Source organism: Engystomops pustulosus, chromosome 4, assembly GCF_040894005.1.
Source record: "Engystomops pustulosus chromosome 4, aEngPut4.maternal, whole genome shotgun sequence".
Taxonomy (NCBI): domain Eukaryota; kingdom Metazoa; phylum Chordata; class Amphibia; order Anura; family Leptodactylidae; genus Engystomops; species Engystomops pustulosus.
Window position 1 is genome coordinate 69,598,693 of NC_092414.1, and position 27,588 is coordinate 69,626,280.

Sequence of the window (27,588 nt, forward strand, 5' to 3'; positions counted from 1 at the left end):
AGTACATAATTATTGAATAATGCCAATTATAGCTCTACAACTTTTCATATACTTTCTGCTTGTTTACTGTACTTTTATTCCCAAGAAACAACAGTGCTGGATAATCATTTCTTATATTCCTTCTAAAAAGTAGTAGAGGGTAGTTATAATAATAATGCTTTATTTATATAACGCACACAGATTACGCAGCGCTGCACAAAGCATGTCAAATCGGTCCCTGTCCCCATGGGGATCACAATCTAAATAACCTTACAGTATGTTTTGGCATGTGGAAGGAAACCGTAGGACCCGGAGGAAACCCACGCAAACACAGAGTACAAACTCTTTGCAGATGTTGACCTGGGTGGGATTCGAACCCAGGACCCCAGTGCTCATCAAGTGGGCAAAACAAGTTGGGGAGGTGTCCATGAAGAGAAGCACCAATTTAGTACCCATCTATTCATGGGTTCCTGACAGTCCCAGCATCCAAAGGCACAGCACGAATGGCGGCCATTTTACCTCCATTATTGATGGCAGTTACCAGTTGCACTAAACATATTGCAGACTTACAACCAGAGATGAGAAAAACCATTAGAACGGTGTCCCACAGTGGCCCTATCATTGGGAGATGGCTGAACCAAGGTCTATTCCAGTGACTACAGGGGGGGGGGGGGGATAGGAGAATCATCTCAGATGTGTGTGCTCTTACACCTCAACCATTATCTGAAAACAACTAGAAAAGGGGAAGAAACACCCCATCAGTTCACCCTTCCATGACCACACTGTGCTGCCACTGTATTCCAACATAGTTACCGCTCAGCAATTCTGAGGGAAGGTAACACCTCATCCGCCACTGCTTAACCCCCAATTGCCTGCATTGATAAATACAGTACATATATTAAAAACACAACTTTGGGCCAAGAGGAGGAACTTCAATGGCTCCAATGATAATCTGACCATGTCCAAGCCCTTTCTTCCTGCAATCTCAGATACACCCAGATGCATAACGTCCTGGGCTACCCGGGTTTGCAGGAGGATCCCTGAAGTCCTGTCTGGTGAATTCTGTGCTTGAGCGACTACCTGAGAGCCCACTGAGAGGGCTCAGAGCCAGCTCTGGCACCCGTGCCATAGGTTTGCCACCACTGCCCTAGGGCATCTAGGGCCATAAATGCTAGGTGACTCCCATCAATGATAACTGGCTTGCTCATATGACAGATGGGGTGAAACCACTTCAATTTACCAAGTACAGTGCATACTGGCAGGACTTGTGTACAGGTAACCAGGTGTTTTATGAAACTATTATGAGGTGCCTTGCTTCATTTTAGTATTTAAACTTAAAAAGGTAACATTTTAATATCTCATGTTTGTGCTATTGTTTATGTTTACACTAGCTGTTAATGTGATATTCTGACATTACTCCTGAGCCAATAACTCACTTACAGCATGCCTTCCTTGGCTGTCCTGGCACAATGCATGCACACTATGGATGCTCATGTCTCATCCTTGACAGGAGTGAGCGACAGCTGCCTGGTTTTGCACCCCAATATAGATAACTTATTGATCTGTTTTCTGGAGAGGTCACAAGCAATAACTGCAGTTAGCTTGTGATTTTACTTCTTTACTAAAAGTTAAGAAATCAATTAGATCAAATTAAAAAAGTTCAAACACTTGTGCCCAGGAACAAGCAGACTCGTATTTTGCATTGTTTACTGGTAAAACAAGCCTTCTTCGTTTTCCCATCAGAAGCATTTAATTCTCCAGGCATCTGGGATCAAAAGAGGCTCCTGGCTGATATGACCGAATTGCATTACTAAATACAGAGTGTGAATGGGTCTCAGTGATCAGGTACTTATCCCTTATTATGGGTTAAAAGTGTACATAATGGCACAACCGACTGCCACAACACATGGGTTATTTAAAGGTTTTGCTGAATTGGCACATTTAAAAAAAATTGCTATAGATTTGGGAATCCAATTGCTTTCCTATCCTTGTATTATATTTAGAACAATTTCAAGTAAATGATAACAGTATAAAATGTATTTAGCCGGCCACAGCCATTAAGAGCTGTCACAACTCACTTCCCAAATTTTACAGACACACCTAAACAATGTTCCAAGTTTTAGAAAAATGGATTTCTTCTCAGCCTTGTGAGACCAATATAAAATGGCTCTTGACATATAAACAGAATGAGAGTCAGAGCACTTGGCAGAAAACTCCCTTCCAAACTAATCAGTCCCATTTGGAGTGTAAATATGACTTTGTGCTTCCTATTAGTTTCATTAGTAAATGAGAGGCAAGTCTAGCTTTTAGATTTCAGGTTCCCAGGAAAGCAGCTGGAGGAAATTCATCTTTCACAGTGATTTTTAGAGCAATGTTTGCAAGACCCTAAAAAGTGTTAAACATAAAAGATACATTATTAGGGTCATAATTAGAGATGAGCGAGCACTAAAATGCTCGGGTACTCGTTATTCGAGACGAACTTTTCCCGATGCTCGAGTGCTCGTCTCGAATAACGAGCCCCATTGAAGTCAATGGGAGACTCAAGCATTTTTCAAGGGGACCAAGGCTCTGCACAGGGAAGCTTGGCCAAACACCTGGGAACCTCAGAAAAGGATGGAAACACCACGGAAATGGACAGGAAACAGCAGGGGCAGCATGCATGGATGCCTCTGAGGCTGCTTAATCGCACCATTATGCCAAAATTATGGGCAACAGCATGGCCATGACAGAGTGACAGAATGAAGCTAGATAGCATCTAAAACATCCAATAATTGACCCTGACACTATAGGGGACGGCATGCAGAGGCAGCGGCAGCAGGCTAGAGAGTGTCATGGCGACATACCCTAAATGGACTCAGGCTTCAAACCAATGGGTGGCAGAGAGGAACCAAAGGAGGTGAGCAAGAAGCGCTCAAATAATATCGGTACATGATAAAAGTTTGCCAGTATATTTTGTGGATTACACAGCAGGGTGGCGACAAAGTTAACAAGGAAGCCATGAAAACAACCCAAAATTCTGCCTGACACAGCTCATTTGATAAGGGGACCATGTATGCTTACAGTTCATGCCAGTCGCTGCACTGGCTGCCAGTCTCCTTTCGAATACAGTTTAAAATAATAACCCTCATCCATAAAGCTCTGTATAATGCTGCACCCCCCTACCTCTCCTCTCTTATCTCAGTCTATCGCCCAACCCGTGCTCTTAGATCCGCCAGTGATCTTAGATTAACCTCTACCCTAGTGCGGACCTCCCACTCGCGTCTCCAAGACTTCTCTAGAGCTGCACCAATTCTATGGAATGCTCTGCCCCGGACTATCAGACTAATACCTAACCTCCAAAGTTTCAAACGTGCTCTTAAAACCCATTTCTTTAGGCAAGCCTATAACACTCATTAACTGCATGAAGTTTTAACTCTTCTACTAACCCGTCCTGTGTCGTCCTCCCATCTGTTATCCAGCAACCAACAGGCACCAGACTTCTCTGCAGTCCCATTCACCCTGGACCTGGTATATAAGATGACGGCTGAGTGGTTCAAGCGACAGCAATTCCATTTATTATATTTTGTTCTATTCCCTAAGAAGAATGGCTTGACCATTAAATATTCTTTCACCTCGTGTTACCCCATCATCTTCATAAACCGTAAGCTCTGGCGAGCAGGGACCTCACTCCTGTTGTTCCATACAAATGTTGTGCTCTGTTACATTACATTTGTATTTGTTTCCTATGATTTGTAAAGCGCTACGGAATATGATGGCGCTATATAAATAAAGATTATTATTATTATTATTATTATTATTATGATGGAGGTAGTGAACTAGTAGTAGATTAAAGGTGCTGCAGTTAAAACTATGTTAGTTGAATCTTGGCATGGAGCTGGCGCTCCGCTGCCAGGCGAGCTTTCGCCAATCCAAGCCCCTGTCTCTAGGCTACTCCCCAAACAGCACTTCTAAGAACCTTTTGTATAAGATCAAGTGTAGTAGCGTTCTTATAAGTTTGGGATATGGCGGGTGAGGGGAATGTAAACAGCTGCGCAAGAAGCGCTGAAATAATATCGGTTAATCATAAAAGTTTGCCAGTATATTTTGTGGATTACACAGCAGGGTGGCGACAAAGTTAACAACTTTGATGTGGAATCCATGAAAACAACCCAAATTTCTGCCTGACACACCTCGTTTGATAAGGGGACGATGTATGGAGGCAGCTATATGGACAACTTTTGGAGGTAGCAATGGAGACAACGTGTGGAGGCTGCTATGGAGACAATTTAATTTGGATAGTGCCTGTATGTGGCAGTCCAAAAAAGTTTTCAAACCAGAGGACCGGGTAGGTGGCCCTCCAGAAAAATTAAATGCATAAAGTACTATAGCTAGAGCCAGTGGGCCCTGTCAAAAAATAGCCAGTTTCCTCTGCTTTAGTGTACAAAGAGGAGGAGAAGGAGGAAAATGAGGAGGAGGAGGAGGAGGAGTGCATAAATTATTCAGGTTGAGCTTCCTTCACCTGGTGGAGATTGGAAATTATGAGAAATCCAGGCTTTATTCATCTTAATAAGCGTCAGCCTGTCAGTCGACAGGCGTGTACGCTTATCGGTGATGATGCCACCAGCTGCACTGAAAACCCGCTCGGACAAGACGCTAGCGGCAGGGCAGGCAAGAACCTCCAAGGCGTACAGCGCCAGTTTGTGCCACATGTCCAGCTTTGAAACCCAGTAGTTGTAGGGAGCTGTGTGATCATTTAGGACGATGGTATGGTCAGCTACGTACTCCCTCACCATCTTTCTGTAAAGATCAGCCCTACTGTGCCGAGACTGGGGACAGGTGACAGTGTCTTGCTGGGGTGACATAAAGCTGGCAAAAGCCTTGTAAAGCTTACCCTTGCCAGTGCTGGACAAGCTGCCTGCTCGCCTACTCTCCCTCGCTACTTGTCCCGCAGAACTACGCACTCTGTTCCTCTCCAGGGATGAGAGTGGAAAGATTTTGCTTGTACCGTGGGTCCAGGAGAGTGAATACCCAGTAATCGGAGCTGGAATAAATTCTTTGAACGCGAGGGTCACGGGATAGGCAGCCTAGCATGAAATCTGCCATATGCGCCAGAGTCCCAACGCGCAAGAATTCACTCCCCTCACTGGCCTGACTGTCCATTTCCTCCTCCTCCAACTCCTCCAACTCCTCTTCTTCTGCCCATACACGCTGAACAGTGAAGGTCTGAGCAATGCTCCCCTCTTGTGTCTCGCCAACATTCTCCTCCTCTTCCTCCTCATCCTCCTCCACCTCCTCCGATATGCGCTGAGAAACAGACCTGAGGGTGCTTTGGCTATCAACAAGGGAATCTTCTTCCCCCGTCTCTTGTGACGAGCGCAAAGCTTCCGACTTCATGCTGATCAGAGAGTTTTTCAACAGGCCAAGCAGCGGGATGGTGAGGCTGATGATGGCGGCACCGCCACTGACCATCTGTGTTGACTCCTCAAAGTTACTCAGCACCTGACAGATATCAGACATCCATGTCCACTCCTCATTGTAGACTTGAGGAAGCTGACTGACCTGACTACCAGTTCTGGTGGAAGTTGACATCTGGCAGTCTACAATCGCTCTGCGCTGCTGGTAAACTCTGGATAACATGGTTAATGTTGAATTCCACCTCGTGGGCACGTCGCACAACAGTCGGTGAGCGGGCAGTTGGAGGCGGCGCTGCGCTGCCCTGAGAGTGGCAGCATCTGTGCTGGACTTCCTGAAATGCGCACAGATGCGGCGCACCTTCGTGAGCAAATCTGACAGATTGGGGTATGTCTTGAGGAAACGCTGAACTATCAGATTTAACACATGGGCCAGGCATGGCACATGTGTCAGTCTGCCGAGTTGCAGAGCCGCCACCAGGTTACGGCCGTTGTCACACACAACCATGCCTGGCTTCAGGTTCAGCGGTGCCAGCCACAGATCAGTCTGCGCCGTGATGCCCTGTAATAGTTCTTGGGCGGTGTGCCTTTTATCGCCTAGGCTCAGCAATTTGAGCACCGCCTGCTGTCGCTTAGCGACGGCACTGCTGCTGTGCCTAGAGCTAGCGACTGATGGCGCCATGCCCACGGATGGTAGTTCGGAGGAGGAGGTGGAGGAGGGGTGGGAGGAGGAGGAGGCATAGTAGGCCTTTGAGACCTGGACCGAGGTAGGCCCCGCAATACTCGGCGTCGGCAGTATATGACCAGCCCCAGGGTCAGACTCGGTCCCAGCCTCCACCAAGTTAACCCAATGTGCCGTCAGCGATATATAGTGGCCCTGCCCGGCAGCACTCGTCCACGTGTCCGTGGTCAGGTGGACCTTGTCTGAAACGGCGTTGGTCAGGGCACGGGTGATGTTCTCTGACACGTGCTGGTGCAGGGCTGGGACGGCACATCGGGAAAAGTAGTGGCGGCTGGGGACCGAATACCGAGGGGCGGCCGCCGCCATGAGGTTGCGAAAGGCCTCGGTCTCTACTAGCCTATAGGGCAGCATCTCCAGGCTAAGCAATCTGGAGATGTGGACATTAAGGGCTTGGGCGTGCGGGTGGGTTGCACTATATTTTCTTTTCCGCTCCAGCGTCTGGGGTATGGAGAGCTGAACGCTGGTGGATGCTGTGGAGGATCGTGGAGGCGACGATGGGGTTTTTGTGGCAGGGTCCTGGGCAGGGGGCTGACTATCAGCTGACACAGGGGAAGGAGCAGTGGTGTGCACGGCCGGAGGTGAACGGGCTTGGTGCCACTGATTCGGGTGTTTAGCATTCATATGCCTGCGCATTCTGGTGGTAGTTAAGCTAGTAGTGGTGGAACCCCTGCTGATCCTGGTTTGGCAAAGGTTGCACACCACAGTCCGTCGGTCATCCTGTGTTTCCTTAAAGAACCTCCAGACTTCTGAAAATCTAGCCCTCGCCGCGGGAGCCCTCGCCACGGGAGCTTCACTACGTGACACATTTGGCGCTGATGCACCTGCTCTGGCCCTGCCTCTCCGTCTGGCCCCACCACTGCCTCTTCCAACCTGTTCTGCTATAGGACTCTCCTCCGTCTCAGAAGCACTGTGTTCACCCGGCCTCTCAACCCAGCTTGGGTCTGTCACCTCATCATCCTCCGATCCCTCAGTCTGCTCCCCCCTCGGACTTCCTGCCCTGACAACAACTTCACCACTGTCTGACAACCGTGTCTCCTCATCGTCCGACACCTCTTTACACACTTCTTCCACTACGTCAAGAAGGTCATCATCACCCACAGACTGCGACTGGTGGAAAACCTGGGCATCGGAAAATTGCTCAGCAGCAACCGGACAAGTGGTTTGTGACTGTGGGAAGGGTCCAGAAAACAGTTCCTCAGAGTATGGCGGTTCAAATGCCAAATTTTCCTGGGAGGGGGCAGACTGGGGGGGAGGAGGCTGAGGTGCAGGAGCTGGAGGAGTGCCGATTTCGGTGACATGGGTGGACTGCGTGGAAGACTGACTGGTGGACAAATTGCTCGAAGCATTGTCGGCAATCCACGACATCACCTGTTCGCACTGTTCTGGCCTCAACAGTGCTCTACCACGAGTCCCAGTAACTTCAGACATGATGAACCTTCATCAGCAGGTGGTGTCTCACTCCACCCAGGACCACGGCCTCTGACCCCTGCAGTAGATGGACGCCCACGTCCCCGCCCTCGTCCTCTACCCCTAGCCCTCGGGTTAAACATTTTGAAAATGAAAGTTATATAACTTTAATTTTTTTTTAACTGTTTTTTGTGTTTTTTAGTTTTTTTTTGTGTTTTTTAGTTTTTAAAACCAAACAATGCTATCCTATTGCTATGGCTATTTTCTAGCCAAGTATGAAAGCACACTGATGAGATGACGCTGAGTTATGAAAAAATAAACGTAAAATAAAAAGGAAATGGCAGACTGTGCCTAATTGAAATCCAACCCCTAATAAATTATCCCACTTCGGTCTTTGCGATGGATATGTGCGTCACTAAGCGCTAAACACAGCGGTCGCAAGTCTCACTCCAAATTCCTCACAATTGGCTAGTATATGCACTGCAGCAAGGACAGCCACCAGCAGATCAACCAGAAATAAAATATATATAACGCTATTGTAGGCGTAAGTAAGCCGTTTGGATTCTCCTTTGGCTATTTTCTAGCCAAGTATGAAAGCACACTGATGAGATGACGCTGAGTTATGAAAAAATAAAAGGAAAATAAAAAGGAAATGGCAGACTGTGCCTAATTGAAATCAAACCCCTAATAAATTTTCCCACTTTGGTGTTTGAGGTGGATATGTGTGTCACTAAGAGCTAAACACAACGGTAGCAAGTCCCCCTGCAAATTCCTCACAATATGGTACTAGCTGCACTACTAGTGCCAGCAAGCCCAGCCACAAGCAAACAAAAAAAAAAAAAAAGTATAACGTTATTGTAGCCCTGAGAAGGGCTGTTGGGTTCTTGTTGAATCACTCCTGCCTAACAGTAATCTACTAGCACCCTAACGCTGTCCCTGACCAGCAGCAGCTCTCTCCCTAGCGGCATCCAGACACAGAATGATCCGAGCAGCGCGGGCAGCGGCTAGTCTATCCCAGGGTCACCTGATCTGGCCAGCCAACCACTGCTATCGACGTGTAAGGGTACCACGTCATGCTGGGTGGAGTGCAGAGTCTCCTGGCTTGTGATTGGCTCTGTTTCTGGCCGCCAAAAAGCAAAACGGCGGGAGCTGCCATTTTCTCGAGCGGGCGAAGTATTCGTCCGAGCAACGAGCAGTTTCGAGTACGCTAATGCTGGACCGAGCATCAAGCTCGGACGAGTATGTTCGCTCATCTCTAGTCATAATTCATCCAGATTAGGAGTTGTACAACATCCTCTGTCCTTCTTCTATTGGCTGACTATATTATTATACTTGTGACAATTTCAATCTCTTGTTAACTGATAATTTTCACACACCAGTTTTTTGATACAGGTCCGAGAACTGACAACCCGTTTCACTACCGTATGTACTCAAGTAGAAGCCAAAAACCCTACCTCTTCTTATACATATATAAAACATACTCTCCTTCCGCACCAGCCGTATATACGTCCCCCATATGGCCGTGTGAATGTAGCCTTAGCCAGCAGAAAAATTGCGCAATGTAAAGCCTCATACAGAGGAACGTATGCTCACCCAGGCGGGCTTATGGCCGGGTGCAGGAGAGAGGAGGGGCGAGCGCTCCTCACCTCTCTCCAGTGAAAGCAGGGTGTCTGGCGCCATAATACAGCAAAATATTGGGGATGTCCTATATTTTTTCATGCAGCCACCCTGCTCAGTCACGGTGCTGTTAGAACAGCGTGTGCTCACCGCACTAAGACCGGAAGCCATTGGGGTCTGAAAATTCTGAAAAATTCATCTGTACATATTTTTTCTGTTCACTTTAAAACATTTTTTTTTATATGCATGTTCATAATTACAGTGCGTTTTTCCCCTTAACTGCCTCTTAAACAGAAATTATATGAAATACACTTTTCCTGTCAGTGGCATGCACTGTATAGGGCTCCTACCCCCATATCTTACTGTAGAGCACCAGACCCCTCTCTCTCTCTCTATATAACAATCATTATTAGCTATGAAATTCAATAGCTTGCACATTTACAAACAATTCTGAAGCAGCTTTGAGGGCCTCTCGCCTACTGGGCCCCATGCAGCTCCAAAAATTACACCAATATCATATCCATCCCTCAGCCTACACCTCTCAAGAAATGAGCGGACCACATGTTCAGATTTCGGCCAAGGGGTGCGCCCCTGTCCAATCATAGCTATTTGCAAGGGACATTTGGTCTGCTCATCTCTACCCACTGCAGAGTAGATTTTCTGGATGATGCCACCACATTGGACCATGAAATAAATATGAAGTGGAATGTATTATTTTGTTTGAAAACATATGGTTAGTGATGTATTCGGTCAATTTCTGCTGCCAGGTTAACCATTTATGGCCACTGTATGTTCCCATTAGGAAGCTATGTAATTTTTGATGTGAACCAATGCCTTGGGATGGCAGTAATCTGCCAGAGAAGACACAACCATGTCTGCACACTGGTTTTGGTCACACTCATTTGCCAGCTGTGGAATAAATCAGAGCTTCTAAGTCACAGCGTGATATCCTGAAAACGCTGCTGGTCATATCAGGCAATGCAAACACATTCAAATCCTCTGTTTACAATGCATGCAATTAATTTAAGCCAAGCCGGAGCCTTAAAGGCACAGTCTGACACGGAGAATCAATAGAGTGTTTCTGGTATTATTAGCTTTAGTAAAAAATGTGATGTTGGAGGTTTTGCTTTCAATCAATAGCGGATGAGAAACACTTTGGATAATCTTGAAAGCAGGCTCCGACATTATGCTAATTATCCAGACAAACGATGAGGTTCATTTCCAGGAAACTCTTTAATGAATTTCCAACCACAATACCCTATCTTCTGCATTCACATTGACAGAAATAACCAGGGTACAAAACTAAAGGTGAAAGATGGAAATTATTGTAGGGCTCCTGAAACGATGAATCATTTTCTGGGAAAAGCGAAATTGATGAACACAAATACATTGTATGACGTATAATGTACTGTTCCTGACTTACCTGCCTTGTTTGACTTGCCATTTGTATTATTCTGGACTTTGTGGACATATTAGGTTAGGGCAAGACTGACATTTGCTTCCTTGAGCACCTCAAGGTTTCTTTATTATAACAAAAGAAGCAGGCAACCCAAAAACTAAACCGAAACATTGTGACGGATCATAAATGACTACCCACAAGAATATCCTTGAGGTCACATCCTTGTCAAAGTATCACATTTGTGAGAGATTTGCAAGTACAGTACAGACACATGGATAGATTAGTGTCTAAGGGTTCTAGTTGCCCATGGAAACCAAGCAGAGCTCAGCTTTCATTTAGCAATTTTTACCATGCCTGATGTAGGTACCCAAGCTGTCCCGAAAGCTTGCTTGTAACATCTTATATTTCAGTTAGTCATTAAAAGGCATCACAAACTCTAAAAGATTACTTTATTTGACCTATCAAAAGCAACAGGGGACTTCAGACACCAATGACCAACATGCCACAAACAGTCTGCCCATCACATGTGAAAAAACCAACATGTGAACAGAACCATAGAAATCCATTGATCAGTATGCCATCGTCAGGAAAAAAAAATGGAAAGCATAATGATGTAAAATTTCTGGGCTGCACAATTTCTGCATTACTACCCAGCCCCTCTCACAGTCCTGCTGCTACTACTAAGAAAATGGAGCAAAGTAGCTTTCAATAAATCCCTTTGAGACAATAGAATTACACAGGAACACAGGATGTCCAATGGATTTAGCAGAGAATGACATGTTGCATCTTGCTTTGCATTTTATGTGCAGAATTCAACAGTCATTAAGAGCACAATAATTTACTACAAGACAATCTCATGGGAATCACCAGGTCCTTATTACAGTAATTAGGATGCAGTTGTATTTGGTGATTTATATCTGCACTACATTTCACCTAAAATATCAGGATGATTTGTCATAACAGCAGCCTCAAATTTGGGTCTGTAACATCAATCATAACCATTGGATGTATGCAAGATATTATAACATTGTACAGTAAAATACTTTTTCTAGATGTAAATTAGAAAACAGTACAATAAACAAGTTGATAGAATTACAATAATAATGATAAATAATATTTACTTTGTTTTTTTTCACAAATAAAAAGTGAATTAGCCCTGGGAAGGGAGGGTGATAAAACACACCATGGCAATCAGATGAACAGCAGGTCCAGATTTATCCTATGTCTCCCTGCTAGACCCATGACCTAGATAAGAAGTCCTGTTGCTATGTGGACAAATTTACAATGCTGCATCGAGAATAACAATCAATGTGTCGTGTTGGCCAATGTATTGTGAATTTCGGCAATACCTGGAGGAAAAGGCTGAGCTTTAAGCCGGCAGCAGAATACCTTCCTGTGCACTCCCACCACTTCAAGAACTTTATCAGACGCATATTTGGTTTGGCACAGAGGTAGGAAACCCTCAGAAATATTACGGCTGACGCTGAATCAGCAGAAACTCTGCAGGTTTACAATTGTCTGGCGGCTTCTGAAACAAAATGTATTTCCAGGATCAGATTTTGTTGTCTTGTAAATCGATGCATAAATTATCAATGAAAAGGAATCCAGTGGTGGGGAGACTTTTGCATTTATTGATGCATTGTCCATTTATTTGCTAGAACAAAATATCTGTGAATAGTAAATGGACACTTTGCATATAATAAGTTATATAGAGAAAAGACAGGTAAAGTAGACTACACATTCCCCTGTGGTTTCTGCATCAAATACTACATTCTAAGAATATTACATTTTATCCAGCGTTATTATTTTGTGCACCCTCTTCTCGATGTTGGTATTGCCTATTACAAGTTCAAAGTGAACGGCAATTGGTTGGAGAGTATACAGACATGTACACCCTTAACGTACAGATTTCAAGCCGAATGAAACCAATACTAAATGCTAGTAACAAAAATATAGCATTTCACAGATAAGTCCAACCTGTCTATCAGTCCTGCTGTACACAATTTCAGTTCCCTAGACACAACCCTGTAACTTCTGACTTTAGGGTTAGACTGCCATCTTGGATTTCTGTGAGATTGAGCAGCTGAGATTTCTGTCCATTTCTGCTCTGAGCCTGTAGCCACGCCCCCTGCATGGAGCTCAGAGACACTCGCTAACATCCTGTCAGCAAACACATCATGAGCAGAGAAGCGTGATCACTCTGCTGGGGTCTGAATTTTAAAATATGACACAGAGTTCTTGTTTCAGTAATATGTAGCAGAGCCGACACTATTGTTGACTCTGCAGTATATCGGGAAAACAAGAACTCATTGCATCATATGTCAGTATAATGCACAGCGTTCAGTCCTCAGCTGAATGATCACTCCGTGACACGACACTTCTCACATCTGTGATCATGGAGTAATGTGAAAACAGCCTAAGTCAGTATAATATACCATTGTTTTTGCACATTTGGTCCCTTTTCACACAAAATCATGAGTTTTATGAGATCACGCTCTTTTCTTGTTCAAGTTATCAAAATGTCTAAAATTCTTGACAAATGAAGGATAGGTGTTATAGGGGTTTTCTGGGATAAAACCAACAACTTCCTATCCTAAACCCATAAGGATACACCATCAATGCTTCAGTTACCCGTCCATTGCAAAAGGAATGCAAAATATCCTGCCAACTAAAACAATGTGCAGGTCAGTCTCCACTACCTAAATTTAGTCCTTCAAAACAAAAAAAAAGCAGGACAAATCTAAAGAGATAGGTAGCATATGCGCAAAATAGTCACAGCAAAATATATGCTAAAAAATAATTAATGAACACTATATATTTCAACTACACTACAGCCATTTCTACTATAGTAAAAAATCCACAACCCCCAATAGATAACAGACAAAAGTTATAAAGTATTGCTTAAGGGAAGGGGGAGCAGAAGCAAACTTGAACTGTAAGAGCTGCCCCAAAACCTCAAGATTATACAGATTACACATCAAAATGCCCCAGACAAAAGGAAGCTATTCTATTACAACATTTTTACCAAGGATCTTTTTGAAAAAAAAAAATAAAACTATAAAAATGTTTTATTGTATTATAATTTTGCATCATGTTACTGCTCAATAAAACACCATTATAGACAATGCAAAACATGTTGTGTTTGTTACTGATCACTTGTGTTCTAGGGGAAACACATATGGATTGGACAAGGCCTCTTCCCACAGCGTTTGAATTGAGTTTCGAAACGCAACTGAAATGCAACGTGTGAACGCCTCACACAAGGGGTTTAAACACCAGACTCCCAGTATATACACTATACAAAGTCCAAAATATATTCCAGCCACACAGCCTGGATACAACTATTCATTAGGGGATATGAAGAAGTCTCTATTCAGCTAGCCATGCTAAATTTATAAATGCACCCAAGTCTGCCATTAATATTTGATGCTCTGTACCAACGAAAGTCCTTTGTGTCAGCTTCTTTGGCAGAGGAGCTCATTGGTTTACTGTACAAATCCCTAATTGCTTTCTGCATTAATTCTCAGTCTTCTAAGGCAATAAACTAATAGCACAAGTCTAATTCACAGGGAGAAAATGCAAAGTCCTATGCAACCTGCATAAGTAGAAGGCCTACAAGGGGAGGACAGGGAATAACAAAATAAATATTATTATAATAATATATACCATATGTACTCGAGTATAAGCAGAGGCACCTAATTTTACCAAACACTGGGAAAACCTGTTGACTTGAGTACTGTATAAGTCGAGGGTGGGAAATGCACTGGTCACAGCCTCCCAGTATATAGTCAGCCTTCGGTGCCGCCTCGAGTCCTTCGGATAATCTTCAGGTTCTTCCGCTCCTCTGCGGGTCCCCTTGCGATGCCAGCGGCTAACAAACAATGATGTCGGCAAGCGGCTGACGCCATTTTATGACCCAAAGAGGAGCAGAATGTCCCGAAGAGGACAGAAGGACCAGAGGCGGCATCAGTAGCAAAAGAGGGGGGGGGGGTGTCGGAAAGGTAAGTACAGTGTTTTTATTTTTACTACAGGGGCCTGGCAGGCTATATACTACAGGGGGCTGTGACCACTGCATTTACCACCCATGGCTTATGCTCGAGTCAATAGGTTTTCCCAGTTTTTTTGTGTTAAAATTGGGCATCTCGGCTTATACTTGGGTTGGCTTCTACTGAAGTATATACGGTAGGTTACATTAACACCATTTTGCATCAGTCCGGGCCTTTAAATTTTTGTTAGTTATAACAGCAACGACACAGAAGCTCGAGTCTATGGGGAACGGAGGGTGAACAGAAGTCCTTTAGGCTATCTACACATTGTCACTCAGAAAATCTGCATACAATTTGGACGCGGTTTTAAAGAGTGTTTTCATGCAGATTTGTGTATTTAGGGTTGCGTTTTTCATACAGATTTTCCTCATGTTTTTTAACCGTTTTGTCTCACTGATCTGACATTTTCAAGCAAAATGTGCGGATTTGATTAAGATTTTCAGCCTCCCATTGAAGTCAATGTAAAAATAAATAAAATTAAAAAATGCATGCCAAAATCCACGAGGACGCACAAGAAAAGTGACATGATCATTATTTTATTTTCCACACCGAGGAATAATTTCCGTGTGGGGAAGGCAGAGGAGAGAAACATCTACATTACTTTATCCAAATCACATTAACTTTCTACTGTATTAGTATGAGATTAGTGATGTGGCTTTCCTGTGGAGGTCACTACTGAGGCCACAGATTAGTCCAGTTGTTGGGCGCAGAAATGAGAATAGATAGGCAAGTCATTTTATTTCTACCCCTTTTCCTAGGATGCATTCTTGTCCAAGGAACTTTTTAGCTTTATTACTGTCACAATCAAAATATCAGAACTTTATGAATTCGTCAACAACATGACTGTATGAGACCTTTTAGGACAGATCTTTTTTTTCCTCAAATGGCACCAAGCTGTATTACAGAATTGTGTTATATTGCTTTCTACTACTTTATTTTAACAACTCCCCAATTTATTTGTATGTACTGTAGTGGCATTGGACATAAGGGCTAAAAAATCTATTGAAAGAAATGTGCGTCCGTTATGTTTAAGGATTTTGAAAATGGATGCACGCACCTCTAAAAAAGAAGAAAGAGGCCCTAATAATGATACTGTACATGTGGGCCCTAGGAATCTTCTTCAGACACTGCCAAGCATGGATTTAACCATTACACACTACTGTGTGAACCATCTCAGACCTACTATTCAGCTTGACCACGGAAGGGTTTTTACAAATTAAATTCGGGAGGCTCTGGGATGCCATGTTTACCCATTATCACAAGCTTCTGAAACTTTTCCCCCTCTACAGCAGCACAAGTGTTCAGATAATACCCCAGTTTACACACAATCATAGTGACTAGCGTAGTGGAAACCTAGCACAATACACAGATCTAGGGTTATTATTATCATTGGTGATCTTCTATTCCATTTCATGGAATATCCAATTTAAAGTTAATCTTATAATTTAGGTTTTGGATCTTTGCATGAAATCTAAATGAGGTAATCCATGTACAGTAGGAGATAACAAAAAACATCTAATGCCCAAAATGTTAGTATAAATCACTGTACATTATACATTTTCTTATACCAATAGATGCAATTATTACAATTTAAAAACCTTAAAAAAAAAAAAAACAACGATTGGGGTACATGGAATATACAGTGAATCACAGACATGTCGTCATATGTGGATAGGCCCTAATGTACAGTCAATACGTTTACATGCACTCTCAGCCTAAACTTCAAGTGAAACTTGAGCAACTCCTTGAGTTTCCTGAAGACTGTACATTTTTAATGCAGTCAACATGAAACCAAACATGTGGGTGTGACAAGTGGTAATAATGATGCCAAAGCACCAATTGTCGCACCTTTGCGATTCAGCCATCAAGGAAAAAAAAATGTATATTGTTATTTATGAATGGATAGCAACCTGGAAAACCGATTCCTAAGTCAGTTTTGTAAGCAGAGCATTTAGGAAAGGCACAAGTAGATGGGAGACTTGGTGAAACATCACTTTCTAGCTGGTTATACAAGTTGCCTTTATAAAAAAATAAAACAAAAATAATGAAATCCACCTTGCAGTCTCCTTTAGGCATTACCATCTCTGTCCATATGTTATTGGAGTGATATTAGTTTAAAAGCCGCATGTCCACAAATACGGTCCTTATATCATCCATTGAAATAACCCTTTCAATGTGCTGTCTGCAAATAATAAGAAAACAGCTTGCACAATATGTATTGTGGTGCAAACTTTCTGCAGCCATGCAACTAGAATGATATGGGGGAACACCCAAGTACTCCTAGCCATACAACTTATCTCATCCTTCACAAACTTTGAAGCGATCAGAAGTTTGATGGGTGTAGATGAGCAATCATTTTTTACTTGGGATTAATGACTTTTAGGGCTTATTCACACATCCGTTTTTTCTCTTAGTACGACATCCATGATTTTCACAGATAGCAAACGGGGTAGACCGAGAAGCCGGACCGATCTGTTCTATAGAAGTAATTCTCAATTCTGCCCTGGACGTTGCCAGAGCCCTGGTGGAGTGAGCATAAATTCTCCGGCCACTTCATAAGATTTTGATCCATCTGGTGATAGTTAAACTAAGGAAAAAGCTTCTTCATTTTTTGCTACCTCTGACATCCAGATGATTAAAGGGTCTTTCCTTTTTGAACTATAGATCTGCGCAGGAGGAGGATGAGAACTACCTGTTGAGATCTATGAAAAGCGGAGAATACCTTGGGTAGGAATTCAGGATCCAGTCGAAAAAATAATTTTCTCTTGAAATGGTAAGAAATGTGGAGGCCTACAGGCAAGTGTGAATAACTGGCTGCACGCAGGGGCTCTGGTAGCCCCAGTCCTGTGCCCTGCCTGCAGCAAGGGAGGTACATAAATAGAACTCCTATACTACTGCCCCCTATGAACAAGATTATAACTACTATGCTACTGCCCCCTATGTACAAGACTATAACTACTATGCTACTGCCCCCTATGTACAAGATTATAACTACTATAATACTTCCTCCTATGTACAAGATTATAACTACTATGCTACTGCCCCCTATGTACAAGATTATAACTACTATAATACTGCCCCCTATGTACAAGAATATAACTACTATGCTACTGCCCCCTATGTACAAGATTATAACTACTATGCTACTGCCCCCTATGTACAAGAATATAACTACTATAATACTGCCCCCTATGTACAAGAATATAACTACTATAATACTGACCCCTATGTACAAGAATATAACTACTATAATACTGCCCCCTATGTACAAGAATATAACTACTATAATACTGCCCCCTATGTACAAGAATATAACTACTATAATACTCCCCCCTATGTACAGGAATATAACTACTATAATACTCCCCCCTATGTACAAGAATATAACTACTATAATACTGCCCCCTATGTACAAGAATATAACTACTATAATACTGCCCCCTATGTACAAGAATATAACTACTATAATACTGCCCCCTATGTACAAGAATATAACTACTATAATACTGCCCCCTATGTACAAGAATATAACTACTATAATACTGCCCCCTATGTACAAGAATATAACTACTATAATACTGCCCCCTATGTACAAGAATATAACTACTATAATACTGCCCCCTATGTACAAGAATATAACTACTATAATACTGCCCCCTATGTACAAGAATATAACTACTATAATACTGCCCCTATGTACAAGAATATAACTACTATAATACTGCCCCCTATGTACAAGAATATAACTACTATAATACTGACCCCTATGTACAAGAATATAACTACTATAATACTGACCCCTATGTACAAGAATATAACTACTATAATACTGCCCCCTATGTACAAGAATATAACTACTATAATACTGCCCCCTATGTACAGGAATATAACTACTATAATACTGCCCCATATGTACAAGAATATAACTACTATAATACTGCCCCCTATGTACAAGAATATAACTACTATAATACTGCCCCCTATGTACAAGAATATAACTACTATAATACTGCCCCCTATGTACAAGAATATAACTACTATAATACTGCCCCCTATGTACAAGAATATAACTACTATAAAATTGATCTCCCCCCACCTTCCACAGACACAAAGCCCCCTAGGTCTTCTCTCTCTCTCTCTCCTCACTCAGAAAAAAACCCTCCTTACCCCAGTTCTAGTCCTCCTCCCCCCCAGTTCTAGTCAACACCTGCTGCCTCTAGTTCTATCCCACCCACCCACCCCTGTAGCCCCCAGTACTCTGTGTGTATCATAGCTCAGATGTAGCAGAGCTGAAGTGTATCATAGGGGCACATGTATCATCGTTTTTCAGCTGCCACTTTTTCAATTTTCCTAAATTAGCCTACTTAATTATTGCAACATATCTTAAGTTTTTCCCCTTTGATACATGTGAGGAGTTGCCTGGTTTGTCTCACTTTTGGGACTTTTTGTACCCAAGTAGTTTACCAAAAGCGAGTCTGGGTCTAGCATGCTCGATTTTGTGACTTATTAGGTGCAAGAATGGACAATTTCAAGCCCAAAAGTCGCACAACATCTGGGCTACAAAAGATAAATCCCGCACACTGTATTTAATCCTTGAGGCTGCTAACTTTGATATGCTGCTTGATTCTGCGCATAAAACGTCTCAAACTACAAAAAGTTGCACAAAAAAAGTGGAAGCAATAGGAATGATACATGTCCTCCATTGTGCCTTATATCCATCTCATTGATCTCATCTCTGATCTGTCTCATCTTTCTTTTTCCATGTGCCAAATACTAGTAGAATGATCAGAAGCCCAATATAAAAGTATAAATAAACCTGGACCATGATAATCTAACCACATTGTCAGCACACAGCATATCACAGCACAGAGGAATCATGAAGTGTCTGCTTAGAGAGTCCACACTCTGGAATGTTACACTGACCATCACTGAGTAATAGGAGCAAAACATCAATAAAACTTAGTAAAATTGTAAAGTAAGGGATTCAAAGTGAACGTTTCTGTGTAAGCATCACTAGGGAATTCAAATTTCAGAACTTAAAGATTTAAGGTTCGGGGAATGAAAATCATGGGAGGGAATGCATACAACAGGTGATGACCCCAAAACTGAGAGAAAGCGCCTATCACTAGAAGTTGATCCCTGAGGCTGAGGAAGCGAAACTGTTTTACTTTGATTTTCCCTGCTGGCAAAGAGGTCTATAAATGGGGTCCCCCACAGTCTGGTTATCACCACACAAGGGACGCCATACACAGATATTGCCGGGGAAAGCTGCCCGGGTCGGGAGTGAACCAAGGCTCCGAGATCTAAAATTTACTGAACGGTATCACGACCGCTACTAGCAGTCCTAATTACCGACGGCTATACTCCCCTACTAAAGGGGGTAAGTAGCCTGCCAGGAGGAATTCTTCTTGGACCCTTCACCATGGGCCCACTCAATCCCTTCCAGGGTCAGATCACTATCTGGTGGTGTAGTCATGGTGAAGGGGAAAAATAAATTAGATATTCTGAAGCTATTTCGTCACCCACAAAACTATGTATGGACCTACTCAGTTCCTCTTCATCTATAACATGCTACCTCCATATTGGACTATATCCAATGTGTTGGGTTACCTTTGATGGCAGTGGACAGCTCCGTATATTTGGGTCTGGCTCAGAAATGAAAGTGGAAAGTCATGCTGACAGCCCAGTGTGAACTGCAGCTACAGACAGAAAAGGGGACAAAGAACAGATGTCGGATGCTTCATCAGGGTGGAGTTGGTGCAAAGATCAGCAGGAGGTCCATGCAGCTGTCACACAACGAGATGTCTATTTAGCGAGACCGGGCAATATCTGCCTTACAGCAGGTTAGCTTCACCCGGCTGTTCTTTCACATTTACATCAAAGTAAATAAAGCCTTTTCTTAAAAGTGCCATTCCTAACTATGACCAATCTCTGCCTCTACAGTCCATATTACTGTATTCTAAATAACAGCATTTATAACAGTTTCCAGAAGTAGAGAAATAAAATGATGCACTATATTTTGTAGAATAGATTATTACAGCACAGATATGAAATAATTCGAACTTTAAAGGACATCTACCACCAGGATGATGGATTGTAAATCAAACACACTGACATACTGGTGTGCCCCCCGTCTGGCAGGATCTGCTCTTCTAGAAGCTATAAGCTTCTATAAGCGATTGTTTTTAAGAACAAAAGCTTTAAAAATATGCAAATGAACCTGAGGTTCCATTAACGCCCATGTCTTTTTTTTTTTTTTTTTTTAAATGTAAAAAGTTTGAGAAGAGGTAGTAAAACATTTTTCCAGAAGAGTAATAATACTACTCTTACTATTTTTGAGGAGTATTTGTAGCCGATGAAGGGTATGAAATATTTAATAATACAAATAAATACATCTTAGGAGTATATAGTGTTAAGAGACGTCTATTTATACAAGAAAACCTTGTACTTAATTAGCCAATTGAGGAAATTACAGAAACCTTGCATCATGTATTAAACAATGGGTGCACAATCTTTTTTTTTTTTGTCTCCCAAGAAACTGATGTTGCCAACCTCCCCAGCCCAAACTATGGCCCCCGCCAACCTCCCCAGCCCAGACTATGGCCCCCGCCAACCTCCCCAGCCCAGACTATGGCCCCCGCCAACCTCCCCAGCCAAGACTATGGCCCCGGCCAACCTCCCCAGCCCAGACTATGGCCCCGGCCAACCTCCCCAGCCCAGACTATGGCCCCGGCCAACCTCCCCAGCCCAGACTATGGCCCCGGCCAACCTCCCCAGCCCAGACTATGGCCCCGGCCAACCTCCCCCGCCCAGACTATGGCCCCCGCCAACCTCCCCAGCCCAGACTATGGCCCCCGCCAACCTCCCCAGCCCAGACTATGGCCCCCGCCAACCTCCCCAGCCCAGACTATGGCCCCCGCCAACCTCCCCAGCCCAGACTATGGCCCCCGCCAACCTCCCCAGCCCAGACTATGGCCCCCGCCAACCTCCCCAGCCCAGACTATGGCCCCCGCCAACCTCCCCAGCCCAGACTATGGCCCCCGCCAACCTCCCCAGCCCAGACTATGGCCCCCGCCAACCTCCCCAGCCCAGACTATGGCCCCCGCCAACCTCCCCAGCCCAGACTATGGCCCCCGCCAACCTCTCCAGCCCAGACTATGGCCCCCGCCAACCTCCCCAGCCCAGACTATGGCCCCCGCCAACCTCCCCAGACCAGACTATAGTTTATTGGCATCAGAATATGGCAAAACTAAGAAGTTTTTTTGTACAAAAGGTTTTAATTTTTTTAAAATCTATTAAAACATTAAGAAATCAATATAAATTTTGTATTTCTTAGTGATCTTACCAACCCAAAGAATAAAATAGAAGCGTTTTTCACAACACACAATGAAAGGTGTAAAGAGAATCCCACAAGAATATGTAAATATGTGAATTTTACATATGTTTTATAAATTTTACCACAGTTGGAATGTTTTTCTAGCTTGCCTGTACATGGTATTGAATATTATAAATTGTACTTTCTTGTGCAAGTACATAAAAAAAGAAAATAGGGCCGCATACAGCTCTATACACAGGAAAGTAAAAAAGTTATGGATTTTTGAAGGTTGGAAGCGGGAAAAAAAAAAAAAAAAAGAAAAAAAATCCATCGGCAGCACAGGGTTAAAGGGGTTTTCCCACAAACTACAGTTTGGCCCATCAGCCCCATAGAGATTAATGTTGCAGAGCAGTCTTGCGCAGCCATCTTCTCCATTAATTTGATGGAGCGACAGGGACCCCTCGTTTTCACAATCTGTGGGGGTCAACACTGAGACCCCCATTGATCAGCAAGTTAGGAACTAACTTTAGTTTGGGAAAACCCCTTTAAACTATAGCCATTTCTGGAAAAGATGGGAAGAAGCCAGTACCTTGTTCATGACAGCTGTAATTTGTTGGTTGTCACCACAGAAGAGATTTCTAGACTTCTGATTGAAGTTACAAAACAACAAAGATGAACAAAAACGGTGTGCTTTATAATGAAAATTTCTCCAAACCTGCATTAAACATCATTAAATGACAACATATAAGGCTTCAGAAAGCCCCTGGCATACATCCTGCATATAAAGGCAGAGAGGGGTGTCCATTGTGCCTCAGTCTGACCAGTATATGTCACATCCAGAAGGAAACACTGGGTAAAAAGTGTAGTAGACCGCTCTTTTATCCAGCAGAATACACGCATTAGAGGCTATGAAGGATGGATGAAAGAAATGTAACGATCCATATATACATCCAAAAAGAAAAGTGACTGCACTCCAAATTGAATGTGAACAAACGGATGGGTTGCACTTGGGCTAATAAAGGACCCATCCGTTTGTTCACATTCAATTTGGAGTGCAGTCACTTTTCTTTTTGGATTATTATTGTCAATACCAGTATTTTGGGATCTGCACCCACAGTTTTTTCATGCTTTTTGGTGCTGCTGGACTTCTAATGTTTTTTATCCATGTATACAGGTATGTCACCTGGAGGGACACCCTGAGAATCTAGAGCAGCAAATCACTGGCTACTGTCCATGTTAAGTCCATCTTGCAAAACCAGAGGAGTTATCCTCCTTTATGAACACTGTATCGCTGCCCTCTGTTGCAAGGCAACATTGGGAATCCTCCTGACATATCCTACAACAGACTGAAGAAGTGAGATCTGGGTGCAGCCCAACAGTTACACACCCACTTATTAAGATCTGCTTCGTTATGCTGTTAGTACCATACTGCCCCTTTATAATGAATGGCATGGCATTTGTACACATGTCATACCCCTTTTGGCCCAAAAGAATTAAAAAGAGTATTTTTTATTTTTTCCCACTTTACAGACATTTGATTGGTAGGTTCCTGGTGCTCTCAACAGAAAGCCCTGTACAGACTGCAGAAATAACACATAACATGTATAACCCATAGACCGCTTCTGAGAAGTCACTGCAGAGCGACTGTAGCCCTTTACTCTTCACAATCAAAAGTCTCTATGGCATGTCAGGAGTTTTCTGAAATACCAGTCACCTTTTATATTCCCCATCACTTCCTATTTGTGGCAGATCTCTTGCAATAAGGAGCCGATTCCACAGAGCGTAGTTAATGGATGAAATTTGTAGAAAATTGCATACATCTGTAATAGAAGGGCTTATTCAGATAAAGCACAAATCTGATTTAATACAACTTCTATCTGGTGTTAAAAAAAAAATATATATATATATATATACCTGTGCCAAAAAGAATAAGACTTGTTCTATACCTTGTCATATTTGCTGCGAGGCTGCTCGTCTGCCTATGGAGGGAGGAAAGGTGAAGAGCACTTACTCCTCCCGACTCTCTGCTCGGCCGGGATTTGATCCTCGGGAGGACATGGTCGGTGGAACAAGGCCGCAAACAGATGTACTGTCTGTGCCTAGCCCCCTATTGAGCCAATGACTGGACTCATCACTCAGTGGCCCAACTATCTTAGGCCTCTTAATATATCCATCAGGCTGCCCGGCCATTGGGCGAAACTCTGCCAGATCCCAGCTGGCACAGTTTTTTGTAACAACCAAAACTTTTCAACCAAAAGTTTGCAGGTTTTAAAAAAATTAAGCATAAGGCAGGAATGTCACGTGCCTGCCCACTCTGCCTGCGACCCCACTCATCTCGTGGAGGTGGCGTAGTCACTAATATAATCACAAATTCTTGCAGTGCAAAAGAATTTGCGATTATATCAGCGCTTCTACGCCAAAAACTGGCATAGAATTTTTGATAAATCTCCCTCTATCAGTGCGTGTGAGTTCTTCCTCATGTATGCTGGGACAACTACCGTATGAGAAAGTACATAATCGGAAAGAGACCTCATGCTGTGCAGGAACTTGGTAACTCCCATTTGGCCAACTAAATTTCTAAAGTAATAAGAAAGTATTAAGAGAGTAATAAGAAGTGGATAGTGGATCATTTCCTAAGGATTGCATTTACTTCTAGGCTGGAATCTACTACCATGGGAACTGCAACTTCTGGGCTGGATCTTACATGTGCCTAGAACCTTCCTTGCAGATAGCCAAGAAGGAAGCCAAGCAGCCCCTGCAAGGACGACAGAGAGAAAGGTGGCAGGAGCAAAGGTGCTGGCCAAGCGACCAATTCAGAGAAGCAGCCTTGAAGGTGTTATTCCAGTCTATAAGAAGGTTGTGTTAGTTCCCTGGATAAGCCCTTTACGGAATCAGTCACATCAAGACAGTGGAAATGTCCCCTTTAACAGAGATCTACTGTAAGAAGTTTTGTATTTAAACCGGACCATTCCACAAAGAATAAAATTTCATTATATTTGCCTCATATCAAACCGACCTCAGAGGCAAAAGTCAATTCTAGCCCCACTTTCAAGTATTTTCTTTCTGTGTCAGGAGTGATTTTGTGAGCCACATATAACTGATACTCTTGCACCCCTTATGAGTAAGTCCTGTATCTAAATAAGAATGAACATGTAGAAGGTCATTTTCACATGGTCAGTATTCAATCAGTATTTGATTGATCAAAACCGGAAGTCGGACCGTGACAGAAAGTGTGTAAAGGAAAGATTTGCTCCTCTTCCTTATTTTGGGCCCATTCCTGGCTTTGGCTTACAAATACTCATACAAAATACTGAGCGGGTGAAAGCGGCCTAACAGTGGGAAACTTTCTAAGATTTGTCCAGCCCTACAATAGACAACTGGGAGGATAGGGAAGTGTTTATATCAGACAATACAATATTTATCATTTTTTCCCAAAATAATAAAAGGTGCTCCCCCAAATAGTATAAACAATGGAAATACGTGTGAATGACTTCTCTCTCTAAGGAACAATGTAAAACATGTAAAGGGTCATATGGAAGAAGTGGTAAAAGTAACATATAGACAACCATAAGTCGTGTAAGTTTCCTATAGAATAAGCCGATGCCAGGAGACCACCCTAAGAGCCAAGTACCCAGCAGAGTGATGGGACTGGTACGCAGTAATCCTATCCAGAAGACTTTTTGGTATGGGGGTCTCCATTGATGTGTGCACCCCCATATCTATGCCAGGCTGACCTGTGCCCCAAACTAGTGGGGTGCTCCATAGTGGCATGAGGCACTTCATAGCCCTACTCATGGCATGGCCGAGGAGGTTACCCCTCAGGGGGCATTATCTGCACCGGGCCAGTATCAGACAAAAGAGCAGCGAATCCCTTTTCATCTCCCCTCCTCCCCCTGTCTCTCTCTCTCCCTCTCTCCTCCTCTTCCACACCATCCTTCCTTCTTTCCTCACCTCCGGTCCCGTCCGAGTTCTCGTTCAGGCTGCCCGAGGAGTCGTGGTGAGTGCCCACACACCCTCCCATGGGTGCCGGCGGGGGCAGCCTCTGCCGTTATCTCCCTCTAGCCTTCACACGGGCGGGCGCGCACACGCTGCGCGGCACCGAGTCCAGGGGACGAGGAAGAGGAAAGAGAACGTCGCGGCAGCGCGCACGTGACGTCACAGAGCCCCACACCCCGCAGTACCGGCCTCCTTCTGCCTTGCTGATGATGACGTCACGGGCGGCTGCTGCTCTGCTGTCATATACGGCGGCCGGCATGTGCCTCCTTCCAATCCTATCAATTTATACGACACCCTCTAGGTCTAGGAGTACTTTACCTCCTGCGTGTGTGGCCATATCTTTATGCAATTCCAATAAAATTGTTTTGATGGCTAAAAGTAGTAATAGAAGTAAAATTTACTAAATGTGAAGTAAGAGTCCGAACCCATCTGAAAAATATGTACATCTTCCAAAATAAAAACTCAATAACTTCACAGATAGTCCTGCCTAAAACGGACCTACTGTAGAGTATACAGCTCCCATGCAGACCTGTGTACATCCATCGTCACAGACTACACATCTTGCACTCCTATGCCTTCTTATCTGAGGCAGCGTTCACATGGTGCATTTTGATATGCAATCCAAATTCTTTGGTAGTGATGGAAACGCAGTGTTACGTCAGCATGTGTTCACAGTTGGAGCCTTTGGAAACGCAATCAAAATGCATTGTGTGAACATGGCCAGGGCCGCATCTGCCAAGAGGTGATGATCGCGCCTCAGGCGGCAGATTGCAGGAGCCCTGTTGGGAGTGGTGGATCACCAGTAGTATGGACTTGCTAAGCGCTGACAAGTCTGTACTACCAAACATACATTGTTGCCTTTTAAGACATCAATGTAATTGAGAGGCAGAGCGGTGCAGCATTGACTTGCCTGTGTGCGCTGCTCTGACGGACACAGGCTGGCATGACATAATCAAGCACGCTGGCATGTGCTCCTTCACTGTCATTGCAACTCTCGGCGAGAGAAGACGAGGAGGAAGTGACGGCAGCATTGGAGGAGAGCTGAGGCTGGAGCCTAAAGGTAAGTTTTACATTTTTTTTTACTATCTAGCATGCAGAAGGTGTGAACATCATGTCCTCACAACGCTTCGGGTTGCTTTATTAAGTCTCTTTTTTTAAGTGATCTAGGCCTATCAAGATTAGCGAAGACAAGTGCCTGAATGAAGAGGAGAGTAGGTGAGTATTTTCAGTGTATATTTCCTTACAGATAGTGGTAAATTTCCCTTAAGAATCCTCCTGCAGTCCCAAGCAGCCCAGGACATGTCATCCATTTTAAAGTGAAACATCCTGGTCTATCTGAGACTGCATGAAGAGAGAGAAGGTGTGGACAGGGTCAGATTATCATTGGAACATTGAAGCTCCTTCTCTGGGCCCCACGATTCTTCCTGTTCAGAGGGTTTTTGGGGAGAGTTCAAATGACAAACCCATTTACCTGCTGTCAATGATATTGGTGTCCTCAGGATCATGTAAAGCTTTGGTAGAGCAGGTTCACCATCACAGGCCTAAGATTTGTAGGCTGGCAGAGAGGAAATGTTGGGAAATGTGATACTTCATGTGACACAGGAACTTCTGTATTCTGTTGAGGCCAGTCCAAAAAAAGCATACATAAAGGAGTAGTAGAATATGCAGCAGTGAGAAAAAGACAAGTTAAAAGGTTA

General features: G+C 43.5%; 1 protein-coding gene across 1 annotated transcript in view; it reads right to left on the reverse strand.

Moving 5' to 3' along the window:
• Window positions 1-25,988, reverse strand: part of UBTD2 (ubiquitin domain containing 2) — a 46,463-nt gene extending 20,475 nt beyond the window's left edge. The window contains exon 1 of the mRNA XM_072146179.1: window positions 25,847-25,988. Within this exon, the coding sequence (XP_072002280.1) occupies window positions 25,847-25,916 (70 nt within the window). The 5' untranslated portion in view covers window positions 25,917-25,988. The remainder of the gene's footprint in view (window positions 1-25,846) is intronic.
• Window positions 25,989-27,588: the final 1,600 nt, after the last annotated feature.